Raw genomic sequence first — 16,520 nt, 5'->3', positions numbered from 1 at the left:
ATTTGCGAAAACTCTGCAGTGTCTTCTGATGTCTTTTTCTTGTCCTGGCTTGTGCAGGAAACTGAGGGACTCATATCAAGTCCAGAGGCGGGCCCAGAAGCTCTTGAGATGTTGGTAAAGCCTCGTTAGCCCAGGAGGCTGTTACTTTGCACCCTGTAAATGACCTACCTGTTGGGCTACAATAAGCTACATAAGATATAGCTAACTCTAGGGGAAAGGGGCTGATCTTATCTTCTGCCCTTCACCCATGGCCATTAGACCTAGAGGTTGTGGCTTCAGGGCCTACTCAGTCGTGGACCTGTTCACAATTTGCTTCTATATGCAAACCATTTTTCCAGGTGAAGACCACCTGGGTAAGTCCTGCCTCCCAGATACTAGGCTAGACAAAAGCATCTACATTATGTTGTCTCCATACCTTTCCACTTTTTATCTGCTGCTCCACACTCCCTAAGGACCTTTCCTGGGACAGCAGACTGCCAGGGCTGTTTTAGAAAAGAATAGCCACATCCATGGGCCAAAATATCATTCACTGGGCCTGTTTCTTCCTTAGCAAAATGGCGATGCCTGTTGCTTACCTCACTGAAACTCAGATTGGGCGAAAATGCCCTGGGGATCACATATAATGTAACAATAACTGAATGCTCAGGATATGCCAGGCCGTTTGCTTTGTCCTGTCTGTATGTTACTCCCGTCAGCCCTCCTAGCCCTGCGAGGCACGCCGTACGCTCTACATTTTTCGGATGATAAGACTCTGAAGTTGGGTCCATTTCCCAAGGTCAGCAGAAGGGGTCGGGGCAGACCCGGGGTGAATAGACTGAGAGGGGCAGGTGCGCAGCCTGAGCCCTCACTTTAGGCTCCGCCCTCTCTCCCTTCTGAGGTGGCCCCGCCTGGCTCGGGAGCAGCCTGTACGGGTGACCCCGGTCCCGCCGCGCCTCCCACACCCCACCCCCTCTTCTCCGAATGCAGGGAAGCGCGCGCGCCCACCTTCGCCACAAAGATTTCCGGGATCCTGGCGGGGCCGGAAGTGGGCCCTGTCCTTGCTTCCGGCTCTGCCATTGTTTTCGCTTCTGCGGGCCGCGGCTGTGTCGCGCACCCAGGGGTCGCCGCGACTGTACCCCGGTGAGCGGACCAGGGGCGGGGAGGGAGGTGCTGCCCGGGCCGGGGTCGCTGGGTTGGAGCCGCGGCCGCCCGCAGCCCTGATCGGCGACGCCGGCCCGGTCCACGCTTCGCCCCCACGGCCGGCGGCGCGGTCCCTGTGACGTGAGGCCGCCCGTTCTAGAACGAGCCTCCCCTTTGTCCAGTGCCCTTGAGCAGCCGTGCCTGCCCAGGAGCCGGGCACCTGCCCGTACAGCGCTTGACAAGGGCAGACACGGCCAGGTGAGCGGCGCCGCAGAAGCCCTGGTTGAACGCGAAATGTAGGTGGATGCTTTCCCAGCCGTGCACTGGAAGACAATAGGAAGCGTCGGAAGTGGGAGACAGTTTGGAAATTTCCAACGCGAAGTGTCACTTGGAGACTGAGAAGTGCAGATGAGATTAGCTGCTGAGCATTCGGAACTGTTAGAGAAGTAGGAAAATGATCAGAACCTTCTACAGGTGTGGGATTTCAGAGCGGAATTAACAGATTATTTTAAAGTTTTTTTTTTTTTTTTTTTTTTACTTACCTAAATTGAAGCCTAGAGAGAGGTAGCTTACCAGGGGTACTGAGTTGTATGGTGACTGGCCTACACGCTCCAGTTACAATGAAGGTGCTGATTCTCAAGAGTTTTACATGTATAAACTGGATAAAACTTTCCCCCCACTTCAGTATCAGCTAAATGAGTCACATTCATTTGTCTAGCAAATGTTAACCACTGTATGCCCTGTACACACGCCTATATACAAAGAAGACTGGGGAACAGTCTTGCCATTTGAGTCCTTCCGCAAAGTGGGGGAGACAGCAATGTAAACCACAAACAGCATGAGAGGTGCTCTACCAGAGGTTTGAATGAAAAAGGCGCTGTGGGCTCACTGAGGCAATACCCACACTTCGGCTGGAGAGATCAAGAAGGTTTTCGGGTGGGGGTGGGGTTGGGTAGGAAAAGGTCTTGTCATTTTCTGACTCCATTCGGTTTCTTTCCTTTCGTGGCTGTCTAGCAGGAGGGTGTGAGTGGAGGGAGTGAGTGACGAGTTGTGCGTAAACTAGTTAAAACAGCAGTATTTCACTGAGAAGTACAGAGAGGGAGGCTGCCAACTTTCTTCTTGCCTGGGGCAATCAGGAAAGCGTTCAGGAGAAAACGGTATTTGTTTTGGGTCTTGACAGATGAACAGCAGGAGTTTATCAAAAGTTGCAGAAGAAAAATCCAAACAGGGTAAGAGTATGTGTGATGTCTAGCTATGTCTCCAGAGCTGTGGTCTCACACAACAGTGTGCATCTCTGTCACAATAGAGAAGAGATTTGAGCATTCACTTCCAGCATAGGATTATTTACTCCCAACATAGGTTTACTTATAAATACATGTACTCTTTTACAAATTTCAATACACATAAAACATACACTAAGTAGAATTAAACAGCAGCTTACTATGTTCTTATATACTCTTTGGATGACCTTGCATATACCTCATTTGGAGATCATTTCAGCCTTTCTAGTCCGGGCATTTGGAGAGCATTAGAGGGTGTGGCTTGGAAAGAGGCCCAAGGCCGGGTGGTAAGGGCTGTGAATGCTAGGCATAGACATTTAGGTTTTATCCTGTAGGAGATGGGAGCCACTCACTGAAAGATTTAAGAAGGGAAGTCACTTGCAGAGATGCTTAGACTGCCCTGGTTATGTCCTTTTTTGTCCACCCTGGAGCTTTGGTTTTTAACCGTGGACGGTCTGTTATCAACCTGGGGCTGAACATTCTGGGGGTCTGATTTCTCTCTTGGTGTTTCTCTAGGTGACACCCCGTCACTCTATATCCCCAACTCTGAAAAACAGCTCCAGAAACCTGAATTATAGAGCATCACTTTAACTGGACAAACTGCAGCTGAAACCAGCTTCTCTTTGAGGTCACAATGGCCACCCAAGGCAGGGGGACTTTAGGCCTCATCCCTCGGGGTGCTGTTCTCCAGAAGCAGGAGTGGCGCCAGACCATGAAGCAGGAGCCAGGGGGCCAGATGTGGGGTCAGGCCTGCAATCTCCAAAAGAACCACCCTCCTGTCTGTGAAATTTTCCGGCTGCACTTCAGGCAGCTATGTTACCATGAGATGTCGGGGCCGCAGGAGGCACTGAGCCGGCTCCGGGAACTCTGCCACTGGTGGCTCATGCCGGAGGTCCACACCAAGGAGCAGATCCTGGAGCTGCTGGTGCTGGAGCAGTTCCTGAGCATCCTGCCTGGGGAGCTCCGGACCTGGGTGCAGCTGCATCACCCTGAGAATGGCGAGGAGGCTGTGGCTGTGGTGGAGGATTTCCAGAGACACCTCAGTGGACCAGGAGAGGTGAGCGGATGAGTCTAGAATGGCCTCTGGAACCATTCTCTAGTGCTTGAGTTAACCCGGGAGTAGTAATTCTCCATTCCCTAAGCTCTAGGCTGGTTTGCCCGGAGGATTCCTAAGCCAGTTCCATGGATAGAGAAGAAATAGTTTTGTGCATCAAGTGAAAAAATAAAAAATACACCTCCCAGCCAAGCTCTGTGCATCACTTTGTGAAATACCGTGTCGTGAGCCTAGCTTCGGCCTAGAGATCCACACAGTCCTCCTGGCAGGTAGAAGATCAGCACCCTGGTCAGGAAGGGGGAGTGTGGTAGGGAGAGGTAGATTTGGCGGTATGTTGACACCATGGGCCTTCATTTGATAAGTTTCTCACTGCTCACTTCCTCAGACTTCTTAGTCTGTTTATTTCTCTTGCTGCCTTTTAGGTTTCTTTTTTTTTTTAATTAAAAAAATTTTTTTAATGTTTTATTTATGTCTGAGAGAGAGATGGGATGGGGGGCACAGCGTGAGCAGGGGAGGGTCAGAGAGAAAGGGAGATACAGAATCTGAAGCAGGCTCTAGGCTCTGAGCTAGCTGTCAGCATAGAGCCCGACGCGGGGCTTGAACCCACAAACCATGAGATCGTGACTTGAGCTGAAGTCGGACGCTCAACCAGCTGAGCCACCCAGGCGCCCCATGACTTTTAGGTTTCTTATCAGAGGTGATATTTCAGGGCTTCATAATCATTTATTTCTTTTCTAGCTTTCCAAACCCAACTGGGGTCTCTCTCTCTTTTTTTTTTCTTTTCCTTTAATTCTAATTTTGGTTTACCCTATTTCCTAGGGTTCTCTCAAATTTAAAGCCAAGGGAATTCAGGTCAGAGGAAACGTTGGAGAGTCAGCAGCATGACAACAGCGGTGAATCTGGCGTCTAGGACCAGAGCTACTTAGCTCTGTGACCATGTGTATCAGTCAGGGCTTAGCCAAATATATATATAATATATATTTGGGCAATGACATTATTGCCACAAGATGGGTTATGTGGTTATGGGGACTGGCAGGGCAAGTCTGAAATCCATAGAGCGGGCTGTCAGGAAGGGGCGGCTGGAACTCAGGCCCAAGCTGAAGCTGCTGTCTCTACGTGCAGTGTTACTTTTTCATGGAACTTCTAGCTCTGATTTTAAGGTTTTGCAACTGATTGAATCAGATCCATCCAGATGATCTAGGATCATCTCCTTTACTTAGAGTAAACTGAGTGTGGATTTTGCTCACATGTACGAGATGCCTTCACAACATAGATTAGTGCTAAATAGACACATTAAAAGACTCACACATGAGTCTAAAATTTCTGTCTTATAGCTAACTGAGCAGGGTGGATTAGGGTCTCTTCTACTTTTACTCCTTTGTACTTAACCAGGGAAAACCCATATATGAAAATTCCCAAGTACCCAGCATATCATTTTATGCATTGCTTTAAAAAAAAAAATAGTTACAATATTACGGCCTAGGGAATCAATTCCAGTTGATTGGAGTCTGAGGACTAGACCTTTTTCCAAGAGTACCGGCCATGCCCATTTGGCATAAAATCTGTTGTCAACCATTATTTCTTTGGATGCAGAAGTAAACACAGGAATAAATCAGCCATCACCAGGATCTAGAGAGCAACTAGGCTCAACCATGGGCAGAGAGTAGTGGCTGAAGTGTTCTGAGTGAGGAGGGCAGAAGGAAGATTTCCTTATTTCCCACCTTCATTTGCTTAAGCTGAAGAGAACGTTGCTTCCATTAAAACTTAATCTTTTAGGGGCACCTGGTTGGCTCAGTTGGTGAAACGTCCGACTTCCGCTCAGGTCATGATTTCACGGTTCGTGGGTTCAAGCCCCGCGTCTGGCTCTGTGCTGATGGCTAGCTCAGAGCCTGGAGCCTGCTTCAGATTCTGTGTCTCCCTCTCTCTCTGACCCTCCCCTGCTCACGCTGTCTCTCTCTCTCTCTCAAAAATAAATAAAACATTCAAAAATTAAAAAAAAAAAAAACCTTAATCTTTCATCCAGGGAGCCCCAGAAAAAGGTGACTGAGTCACAAACTCAAAAGAGCATGACCTGAACACTCTTGGCTCCTGCCTAGGAGTCTTTGGATTCTTATTTCGTGCAGCCACTATTGTCAACTCATGTTTTCTGACAGGGAAGACATGAAAATGGGACTGTCTTGGGATGCCTGGGTGGCTCAGTCTGACTTCAGCCAGGTCATGATCTCATGGTTCATGAGTTCAAGCCCTGCATCATTGGAGCCTGCTTTGGATTCTGTTTCTTCCTCTCTTTCTGCCCCCTCCCTCTCCCACTCATGCTCTGTCTCTCTCTCCTTCAAAAATATATAAACATTGAACTTTTTTAAAAAAAATACAGGACTATTTCCTAGCATAGGCTCAGAAAATGTATTTATGTCTAGGTGAGTAACCAAGCTTTTTCATGGCATTTTGCCAGGAGGAGATTAAAGACTATTAGGGCAGATCAGAGTGATTCTGCACAGCAGGAGTGAGCATGTGCAAATGTGCACTTTGAGGTTTAAGAGGGTTGTAGAGTAATCCTTGATGAGCTGCAGAGTCATGCAATTTACAAAATGCTTTCATATCCTGTATCTTAATCCAGCTCCTAGTATGCTTACAAAATATGCAGAGAGTAATCATCTCCATTTCACAAGTGATGCAAGGACAGAGAAGTAATTGATTTCTCTAAGATGGCAGACGTAGTGAATGTTCTCTCTGTCCGTGAGATTTAGCCGAAGTGTGGTTATTGCTATTTACTGCCAAGTGTGGAAATCAGAACTTTCCAGCTCCCTAGGTACTAAGCCACTGGCTTTTCCCTAGTATCTTGCTGTTGAATGCCATCTTAGAATGAAAATTGGAATGGGGTTTTCTTGGCTACAGAGTAAAGAAACTTAGGAGTTTCCGAGTCCAACATAATGAACAGGAACTGGACCAGCATTTAATTGTTCGTCACCGTCAAGGTTGTATTATCACAACGCAGCTAGGTTCTGTCTTCTGCCAGTACCCAGCAACTGGATTTACGAGCTGGAACTCCCCTTTATAAGAGTGTCCAGTGGAGAACCCGGGAACCACGACTCCAGGGAGCCTCCTGGTTCTGTCACTAGGCTGGAGACAGATACGGCAAAGGAACGAGTCCCTTCATATTTCAGCAGCTGTAGCCCAGTGGGACAAATCCAACAGGGTTTGTGAAGAAGTTATTTTCCACTATGCACCTATGCTGTACTATGTACGTGCTAGCGCAAGCAAGTGAGCCTCTAAATGGGATTCATTTAGATAGTGTCTTAGGTTTACAGCTCCAAATGCTGGTGAAAAAGTAACCGTGAGATTGTGGGGATGGTTTGATGACAGTAAGCAAGGGTTAGCAATACCTATGATCTGAGGTATTCTCAAGGTCTCTAAAGATGGATGTTACCTGATCTTCTTTGACTTTTTATATAAATTGTTTTGGAAGGATAGTACATATTGAAAACTGGGTTTGCAGGTAACTTTAAAAACTAGCAGTAAGTATTGAAACAAGAAAGCATTAAGAGAAGGTCAGCAAATATTAACTGAACAACAACATTGGGTCAAGCATTGTTCTAGAGGCAAGTGATCACGACAAAATTCTTACCCTCAAAAGGCTTATATTTTACTGGGGGATAAATAGGCAATAAAGGCATAACATAACTAAGATAATTTAAGGATTAAGACATAGAAAATGTAACCAGGTAATTTGAGAGAGAGTGACTACCCTTGCTTTGCCGGTATGGTCAGAGATGGCCTCTCTGAAGAGGAAACACTTTCACTGAGAGAAATTAGAAAATCTCTCGAGGTTTGTCAGCACTACTTTGGGCCATTGCTTCTGCTGTCAGCCTCAGTAGCATTATATATGCACATATAGGTGCATACAACTATCATATTTTATTCCCTAGGTACTTTTTTTTTTTTTTTTTTAAAGTGTGGTTGTTTATGTTGAGAGAGAGAAAGGGAGCAGGGGAGGGACAGAAAGAGAGGGAGAGGGTCCCAAGCAGGCTCCAAGCTGTCAGCATAGAGCCCAATATGGGGCTCAAACTCACAAACTGTGAGACATGACCTGAGCTGAAACCAAGAGTCGGACACTTAACTGACTGAGCCACCCAGGCGCCCCAATTTCCTAGGTACTTCTGATTGGCCTCTTCTGTAGGCTAAGGTCACAGGGAGTGTACAGAATTGCTCTCATGACTCCTTTTTCTAGATTGTTCTTCATAAGCAAATTTGTGTCTGAAGAATTGACAAAATGGAAATCGTTTTATAATCTGGTCTTCAGGCTCCTACCAAGAGGTTCAACAGAGGGATAGCAAGCAGACTTGCATGCTAGAGATTGTGCTTTCACAGTTTTTCCCCCAGAAGGTGGTACTGTTGGGGATGGAAGGACATTGGCTCTTCTTTTCCCTGGCTTCTTTTTGGGGGTGTTTCTTAGAGGTTTTGGGTTCCATACCTTGAAAGGTACTCTTTTGAATCCAATTATAATTCTTTGTCTCTAGGTTTCAGTTCCTGCACAGGAACAGGAAATACATTTGGAGGAGACCACAGCCCTGGGCACAACGGAAGAATCTCTTCCTACCTCACCCCTCAGTGAGGGTTCATCCCCTGAAGCCTGCCGGGAGCCTCCTCATGATCCAGGGACATGCCTTCTCCACAGCGGGCACTCTGGTACTCAGCTCCCCAGCTGTGGCCTCCAGGCCTGCCTCCCTTTTCTCCTCAAGTCTCCTCTCCTTTCTCTCCCTGTCCCCCGCCCTGTCGGAATTCCTCAGTGCCCTGCCCTCTCTCTTCTTTCCCTGGTAACTTTGTTTCTATTGTTTATTCTCTGATCATTCATGTATTTAGCAAGTTTTGGTCAAGCACATGTCATGGGTAAGGCACTCTTGGGGACCAGAGAGATGTGGTACATAGTCACTGCTTTCACAGAGCCTGTTATCCAGTTGGCAGAGAGTGAGTCATAACTGCAAGAAGAGGCATTGTTGTAAGATACATTGAGCGACATCTGTTCCAGGCTTTTGATGCCATGAGAATCAACAGTATGGACATTGTAAACATTGAGAAAAATCACTGTGGGCTGGAGCAGATAGGGGAGGCTTCCTGGAGGAGGAAGCAGTGGGGTTGGACAATGAAAAACGAGGGAGCAGTTGAAGGGGAGAGAAAAGTGGTAGGTACCAGAGCAGAGGATATAAACAAAAACTCTAAATGAGGGCTCCTTGGACCCCACTGAAGTATAATGAGGAAGGACTATTTTTAAGCGCCCAGGGTCTGCTTATACAGGGCCTTAGGGTTGAGGCTAGGAAAATGTTGGTGGGCAAGGGTTGATGTGTTAGAAACAGTATTTCAAGAAGACTGTTCTGACATGTAACCATTGTGGATTGAATGGTAAGACCAATGGCTTAGAACCTCTGTAAGAGTTTAGTGTAGCAGTAGGGGTGTGAGGCAATCATTGAGCAATGTTGAGTGGAATAGAGATGGACAGATGTGACAGACATATGAAGGACGAATCAAGGAGACAGTGAAAAGGAGGGAGAATTAGGGGGTTTGGCCAGTGTTTGGATTCATCGACAGAACCTGGGAAGTCAGGAAAGGAGGATGATGAGAACATCTATTTTAGACTCAGAATTTGAGGTGATGAGGGACACCCAAATGAAATGTCCAGTAGGTAACTGGAAGCTTCTGATAGGAGTCTAGGAGAGAGCTGGGAACTGTGAAAGATGCGTTAGAGCATTAAGAGACGGTGAGAGCTCTGACACAGCAATAAGAGATGCTCTGAGGTCTGAGAGCCTGCAGTGTCCATAATGAGAAGGCAAGAGAAGGAGGTGACACCAGAACGAGGGGCCAGAATGTGAGAGGCGAGTGGGGCTGGGCTGATGCCAGGGAAGCCATGGGGAGAGAAAGCGGGCAGAAGTACAGCTTCCTTCAGAGAGGTTGCAGCGAGTGAGGGCTGGGAGGAACTGCCACGTCTCAGTTTGACCAAGGCCCCTCTGCACCTTCAGAATAGCGCCTGCACGGAAAATTCACAGCGCCCTCCGAAAATCGCCTGTACGGAAGAGGGATGAGAGGCAGCGTGTGGAGCCGCCTGGGCTCTCTTGAATCCACCCAGTGGGACACAGACCTTACTGGAGCCAAGGCCGGGCTTGTTCTCATAGCTTTCTTTCGTCCCTCAGGTCAGTGCGCCTCCCGGGTGCCCGGCCTTTCGCGAGCTGGGAAGTCAGGCGACCAGGCATCAGCAGCAGCAGCTGTGCTTCGGATGGTCAGGCCCCAGGTGAGCTTGACTGTGTGTTGCCTGAGTTCCCAAGTGCGTGGCGCAGGCACAGCGAGTGCTCATCTCGAGGGCTCTGGCCCATTCTGAAAGTGCTCCTGTGGTTTCCCGGCCTGACCGCACCCTCCGGAACTGGGTCCTGCCTGCTGCGTTCACGGACTCTGTTTCATCCCAGCTTCTCTCCCTCCACCACCCCTTTGCCCACCAGGGCGCCACCCCGCGCTCTTGGCACCCATCAGGCCGGGAATATCCCTGAGCAGTAGAAGCTTGTCATTGCAGGGTTCTGCCGCCGCGTACGAGTTCCTGTCAGTGGACTATACTGAGAGGAAGTGGAGAGGTCCGGACCTCAGTCAGAGAGCCGCGTACCGGAGCCTCATGCCGGAAAATTATCGCAGAGTGGCCTCATTGGGTAATGATTCTGTTCCCCGGTAACGTAGTCTGCATTCTTTACGTTTTCTTTGCTATGTGCTGCTTTTTCAAGTTTTTATGATGGAAAGTTGCAAAGGTAAGACAAAGTAGAGAGAAAAGCGTAGTGACCTCTCTGCACTCATCCCTCAGCTTTCTACCTTATCAGCATTGTCTTTAGTTCATTTTTAATTGACCGAAGCTGGTTTGGTTAGACTTTGCAGTCGTAAGGAATAGGGCCCACTCACCTTATTGTAAGTACTGAGCTGTGTTAACTTCCAGTAAGGCTGAAGGAATGGAAACCCTGATCGAACCTGCCAGCTAGTCCATCCTTGGGGAAACCGGGCTCATGGAGCCTGGGCCCTGACCCAGGGCAGCTCAGGGTCCTCAGCAACCACAGCAAATACTTTTTATGCTGGGGAATGTAGTATCTGTTTTCTCCTCGCGCTGCTGCCCGTTTTCTTCACTCTGAATCTTTTGTCCTCTCGTAGCGTCTTCCTGAGTAGACTTTCTGTTCCCCAGTACTTTCTGCACGCCGGGGCTCCTGATGGCTTGGCCTCTCTCCATGCCTCATGTCAGCTTAGAGCTCCTACGTGTTTTCGTTTTCTTTATTTTGCCCTATTTCCAGTTGCAGATTTACTTGGAGAGGGACTCCAAGGGTGGTTCAGCCATTCAGTCTCATCTCTATGTGGGCAGAACTTTGCTCGTGGCCACATCAGAGGCTGACGTGTGAGGTACAGAGAAGCTACACTTGGGGCTGGTGCCCTGGTCCAGTCAGTCGTGGTCTGAGATGTAATGAGACCAGTTACTTGGCCCAAAGCACGGCTGCCTCAGCTTCCCCTTCAGGCAAGACTGAGGCGGGACAGCTTCCTAGAAGGGGAGGTTTTGAGGTCAGGTTCCCTGGATGCACGTCTAGGACAGTAGTCCAATCTGAAGAGGGTGGGTGGGCTTAGGAGTCAAGGAGCCTGTTACCTATAACTTTCCATGTGCTGACATTGCCATTATGGGTTGTGTCCCTACCTCAGATGTGATTAAATGGAACCACCATTTTTGTGTTTAGCCATGACTGCTTGCTTGCTCCCTCCCATCTTTTCTAGATTCCAGAGGAAATATTGAACTGTTCAGTTTCCTATGATTTCCAGATTATCAAGATAGCAAAGACCTATTTTGATTCATATTTCAAATTATTGATCCCTTTATTTTTATAGGAAAGCAGTACTTTCGGTAGAGCCTTCTACCAGTTCAGTGTCCCAGGGACTAGGGGATCCCCACTTTTAGAGTTCTGGTGTCCCCTTCATTGCTTTTCTGAACCTGTGGCTTCTCTAAATCTTGTCATTGGCCTCACATAAGAATCACTTTTTTTAAAATCATTTAAAATGTATATTCATTTTTTGAGAGACAGAGAGAGACAGAACGTGAATGGCTGAGGGACAGAGAGAGTGGGAGACACAGAATCTGAAGCTGGCTTCAGGCTCTGAGCTCACGGACCGTGAGATCATCACCTGAGCTGAAGTCGGACGCCTAACTGAGCCACCCAGGTGCCCTGAGAATCACTTTTTTTTAGTACGTTTGTATCCTAATTGTGTTTACCCACACTGTTTCTCACATTTGACTTGAGGTATTTTCTACTACTCTCTCTCCTGTGTATCTCTGCGGAGAACCATACAGTGGCAGGGTGGAAAGGATGTTAGACTTCATCATTTTACTACGTGACTGTCTTTACAGTCTGCTCTCCTGCCCTCCAGTTGCTCTCCTTTTTTTTCCTTTTAAGTTATTTATTTATTTTGAGAGTGAGAGAGAGTGCAAGTTGGGGAGGGGCAGAGAGAGGGGGATAGCACATCCCAAGCAGTCTCTGCTTGCCTGGAGCCCAGCCCATGACTCAATCCCATGACTACAAGATCACAGCCTGAACCGATATCAAGAGTATGACGCATAACTGACTGAGCCACTCAGGTGCCCCTAATTGTTCTTTTGCATCGAATTTTTTTTTAATTGGAGCAATTAAGAGCTATCAGGACAGAGTCTGTCCACCCTCCCCCACCAATCATCCATTCCCTCTTCATCTTTCTGTCCGTGAAGAAAACTTGAGCTAATTTCCACTTTTGTCCTGTTCCTAATATGTTGCCTCTTAATGTGTCCCCTAATGTGATGGTTTTTTTCAGGTATGTAGACTCCTGATGATTCTGTTTCTTTAATAGGACAAAAAAATGAATAAAAGTTGTTTTCTTCTCTCTTTTGGCAGCGAGTGAGACTAGGATGGAGTGTCCAGATCTGTCTGCAAAGCAGGAAGTTTCTAAAGGCCTGGGGTTATCTGATGGAACATCGGGAGGCCTGTGTGGGGTGGTTTCTAGGGAACCAGAGGCAGGAAATGCCTGCGAAGGTGCTTTAGAGAAGCTGGAAGGGCCACCCTCAGATGAGGAAGGGAGCAGACTGGAAAGTGATTTCTTCAAAGTCACACACGAGGATAAAGGTAAATCCACAAAAGATGGGTGTGATGAATATAAGGAACCAAATCTGTCCTCTAGTGCTACAGAACATCAGAGAGTCCTCAAGGGACAGAAATTTTACCAGTGTGATGAATGTGGTAAAGCTTTCAATTGGATTTCACACTTTATTGGGCACCAGAGAATCCACACTGGAGAGAAACCGTATGAGTGTAATGAGTGTGGTAAGACCTTCAGGCAGACCTCTCAGCTCATAGTTCATCTGAGAACCCACACAGGGGAGAAACCCTACGAGTGCAGTGAGTGTGGAAAGACTTACCGACACAGCTCCCATCTCATTCAACACCAGAGACTCCATAATGGTGAGAAACCGTATAAATGTAGTGAGTGTGCTAAAGCCTTCACTCAGAGTTCCCAACTGATTGACCACCAGAGAACCCATACTGGAGAGAAACCTTATGAATGCAATGATTGTGGTGTTTCCTTTAGTCGGAGTAAAAATCTTGTTCGACATCAGGTACTTCACACTGGTAAGAAACCTTACAAGTGTAGTGAATGTGGGAAAGCTTTCTGTTCTAATAGAAACCTTACTGACCATCAGAGAATCCACACTGGTGAGAAGCCTTATGAGTGTAATGAATGCGGCAAGGCCTTCAGTCGGAGTAAATGTCTTATTCGACATCAGAGTCTCCACACTGGGGAAAAGCCATACAAATGTAGTGAGTGTGGTAAAGCTTTCAATCAAAACTCTCAACTTGTTGACCATGAGCGAATTCATACTGGAGAAAAACCTTTTGAATGTAATGAGTGTGGTAAAGCGTTCAGTCTCAGTAAATGTCTTATTCGACATCAGAGACTTCACACAGGTGAAAAGCCCTATAAATGCAATGAATGTGGAAAATCCTTTAATCAAAACTCTCACCTCATCATACACCAGAGAATTCACACTGGTGAGAAGCCTTATGAATGTAGTGAGTGTGGGAAGGTCTTCAGTTATAGCTCCAGTCTCATGGTACATCAAAGAACCCATACTGGGGAGAAACCCTATAAATGTAGTGATTGTGGGAAAGCTTTTAGTGACAGCTCACAGCTCATTGTACATCAGAGGGTTCACACTGGAGAGAAGCCCTATGAATGTATTGAGTGTGGGAAAGCCTTCAGTCAGCGTTCCACTTTTAATCACCACCAGCGAACTCACACTGGAGACAAACATTCAGGTCTGGCTCGCTCGGTTTGTTAAGACCTGATTTTCTACGGAACTTTGAATTGAGCTTTTTAATATGAAGGATGCACATCCTGATGTCTTAAAACTGCTCCTCAAAATGTGCCATTCTCTGCATACTTTCTGGTGGGTCATGAAGGTAGGAAAGTGGGAGTCACAGTGTAATCCTTTCCCACTGTTAGTAAAGTAAGGACTATACATTTCATGTACTTGTAAGTTCCTTTATTCGTTTGTCCATTTTTTTTCCATTTAATTTGTTGAGAAAATCCGGTTTCTCAGTTATGTATCCCATAATCAGATTGTGTGCTTCTCAAGGACAGAGATTCTGTGTTTCTTAGTGTACTATACCTCCTCCATTTTACCAACTACATAATTCATTTTCTAAGTCAGATTCATTTTTTCCTTTCTCTTGGCAAATTTCTCCCAATATATATTAAAAATATTTTTATGTTTATTTTTGAAGGAGAGAGAGAGAGAGAGCAGGAGAGGGAGAGAGGTAGAGAGAAGGAGACACAGATTCTGAAGCAGGTTCCAGGCTCCGAGGTGTCAGCACAGAGCCCATTGTGGGGCTCGAACTCACGAGCTGTAATATCATGACCTGAGCCCAAGTCAGATGCTTAACCAACTGAGCCACCCATGTGCCCTATCCCTATATAGATTTTAAACTTCCACTATAATCCATACCCTCATCACTTGTGTTCCTTACCTATAAAACCTTTTCTTCCCATCTGCTAATATATGTTCCTTAGGTCCTTCCAGATCCCTCTTTCTTGAAATGTCTTCATCCTTCTTAAATATATATTCATTTGACCTCACTGCTTCCAATTAGCTGGTGCAATTGTTGTTAAATTACCTTGTCAATTCTTCTCAATGTGTATGTGTATACTTTCATATCAACTTATTGTAGGCTCTTTGAGGCTAGGTATGGTATCTATTTCTTTTACCATAGAGATAATAATTTTCATATAGTAGTTTAATAAATAATTTTTTAAAATTCTGCTCTCTACGTGGACCGTCCTTAAATTGGGCCTGATATCCCTTCCTTACCCTAGCTAGACTAGAAGCTTCTAAAGATGGAAGCGACATCTCATTGTAGAATATCACTTATGGGGGCCTCATTGAGAACTTCTGCATGTATTCCTGGACATCTTACCACCGTTACTTCATTGTTGGTTTCTAATACTTTCTTGTGTTTAGGAAATTTCCTTGTATTCCTGCTTTTAGAAAAAGCAAGATAGTACTGTAGTTAAGAACACTGATTTTGGGCCTAGTAACCCTAACTCAAATCCTGACTCCATCACTTACTAGGGTGTTTGGCCCTGGGCAAGTCACCGAGCTTCCTTGCGTGTCAGTTCTTCCACCTGTAAACTACAGCTATGGTTGTGAGTATAAAATTAGTTCATAAGTAAGTGCAAGGCATTTAGAACAGCACTTGGCACATAGTACCCACTATAGCAATTGTTGCATGTAGAGTTGTTAAATTCTATTAAGTTTAAAAAAAAATGTTGGTATATGTCCTCTATTCTTTCTGTAATTCATATTTTTTGACAAGGTTCCAAATCATTGAAGTTTCCTTGAAGTCCTGGAATAAAATCCACTTGTTTGTGGTGATTTTTTTTAAATATAGAGAACTAGATTTAACTTAGTAAGGTTTTGCTGGCTTTCCAAAATGTATATGGAAAGTTTATTTCTCTTTTGTTTTTGGAAATAGTTTGCATAATACTGGAATTATTCCTTGAAGGCTGAAAATAGTGGCCTTTTTTGAGGAGGAGCTAATTGAGGGGGACAAATCTGTAGCAACATTTTGATGTCTTCAGTGGTGTAATCTTTAGGTTTCTCCCTGTGGAAATTTTGGTAATGTATATCTGGGAATCATTTCTACTGGACTGTTAAATAGTGGCATTAAGGACTCCCACTTTATTTTTAAAAATTAGTCTACATTTATACCCAAGAGGTAGTTTAAGTGGTCAGATATGATGTTAAAGGTGCTAGGAACTGGACACTTACCCTCTTACCTCATATGCACATTATCCTCTTACCTCTTATGCACAAAATATATATATATCTATACTCTACATCCCCAACCCTAATTATTCAGCTTTTAAATCTAGTAGGAAAGGTCAAAAGACCATGGGTACTAAAAAGTTACTGAGTAAGACAATACTCAGTACCCATTTCTATACTAAATGGGAGACATTTCTGTCAAGGTATTAACCTCCTGGAGTGTTACAAAGGATACTTTCATGAAAACTTTCACTTCATGAAAACCTCTAGTTGTTAGGGACAAATTGTGAGTATTTACAGGGTAGCTTTTGCTTCATGGAAAAAACATCCCCTGACCCTAACATCAGGACATTTTCTGGCTTGTGGAAGCACTTGTTCCAGCTGTGTAAAGGGAAGGTGTCATGTCAGCTGGCTCTGGGTAACTAATGGTGCGACTATTTGACCTAGAATAGGACAATGTAGATATTCCTCACTGAACCACAACAGTCTTCCCACTAATGTATGCACAGAGCCAAGTAAGATGAGGTATGGACCCCGTGTTAAGGCATGTGAATGCTTTACATGAAAACACAATAAGAAAGAACTGTATGATGACCCACCCCTTTTCTGACCTGTGGGTCTTCCTCAAGTTTTGCTTGTTTAGGAATTGTTGGCTCATTAAAAACAATTTTGTTGTTTTTTTTTCCCACCTTAGGTGGCCCGGTTATAGACTTAA

The 16,520-nt window shown here is 45.8% G+C and overlaps 1 protein-coding gene across 6 annotated transcripts in view; it reads left to right on the top strand.

Annotated features, from left to right (window-relative positions):
* Nucleotides 1-1,033: 1,033 nt before the first annotated feature.
* ZNF660 (zinc finger protein 660) overlaps nt 1,034-16,520 on the top strand; it is a 31,474-nt gene continuing 15,987 nt past the window's right edge. The window contains exons 1-6 of one of the 6 annotated variants that reach the window (XM_039230331.1): nt 1,034-1,119; nt 2,916-3,456; nt 7,971-8,139; nt 9,636-9,733; nt 10,010-10,139; nt 12,378-13,950. In XM_039230331.1, the coding sequence (XP_039086262.1) occupies nt 3,034-3,456; nt 7,971-8,139; nt 9,636-9,733; nt 10,010-10,139; nt 12,378-13,819 (2,262 nt within the window). In that variant the 5' untranslated portion in view covers nt 1,034-1,119; nt 2,916-3,033 and the 3' untranslated portion in view covers nt 13,820-13,950. Of the gene's footprint in view, nt 1,120-1,307; nt 1,594-2,915; nt 3,457-7,970; nt 8,140-9,635; nt 9,734-10,009; nt 10,140-10,763; nt 11,551-12,377; nt 13,951-16,520 lie in introns of those variants that run through there. The other 5 variants (XM_039230330.1, XM_039230336.1, XM_039230329.1 and 2 more) reach the window with 5 other exon arrangements.

The sequence above is a fragment of the Hyaena hyaena genome, unplaced genomic scaffold (assembly GCF_003009895.1).
Source record: "Hyaena hyaena isolate Hyena2069 unplaced genomic scaffold, ASM300989v1 scaffold_45, whole genome shotgun sequence".
NCBI classification, from domain to species: Eukaryota; Metazoa; Chordata; class Mammalia; order Carnivora; family Hyaenidae; genus Hyaena; species Hyaena hyaena.
This window is presented reverse-complemented; position numbering and strand designations above follow the sequence as displayed.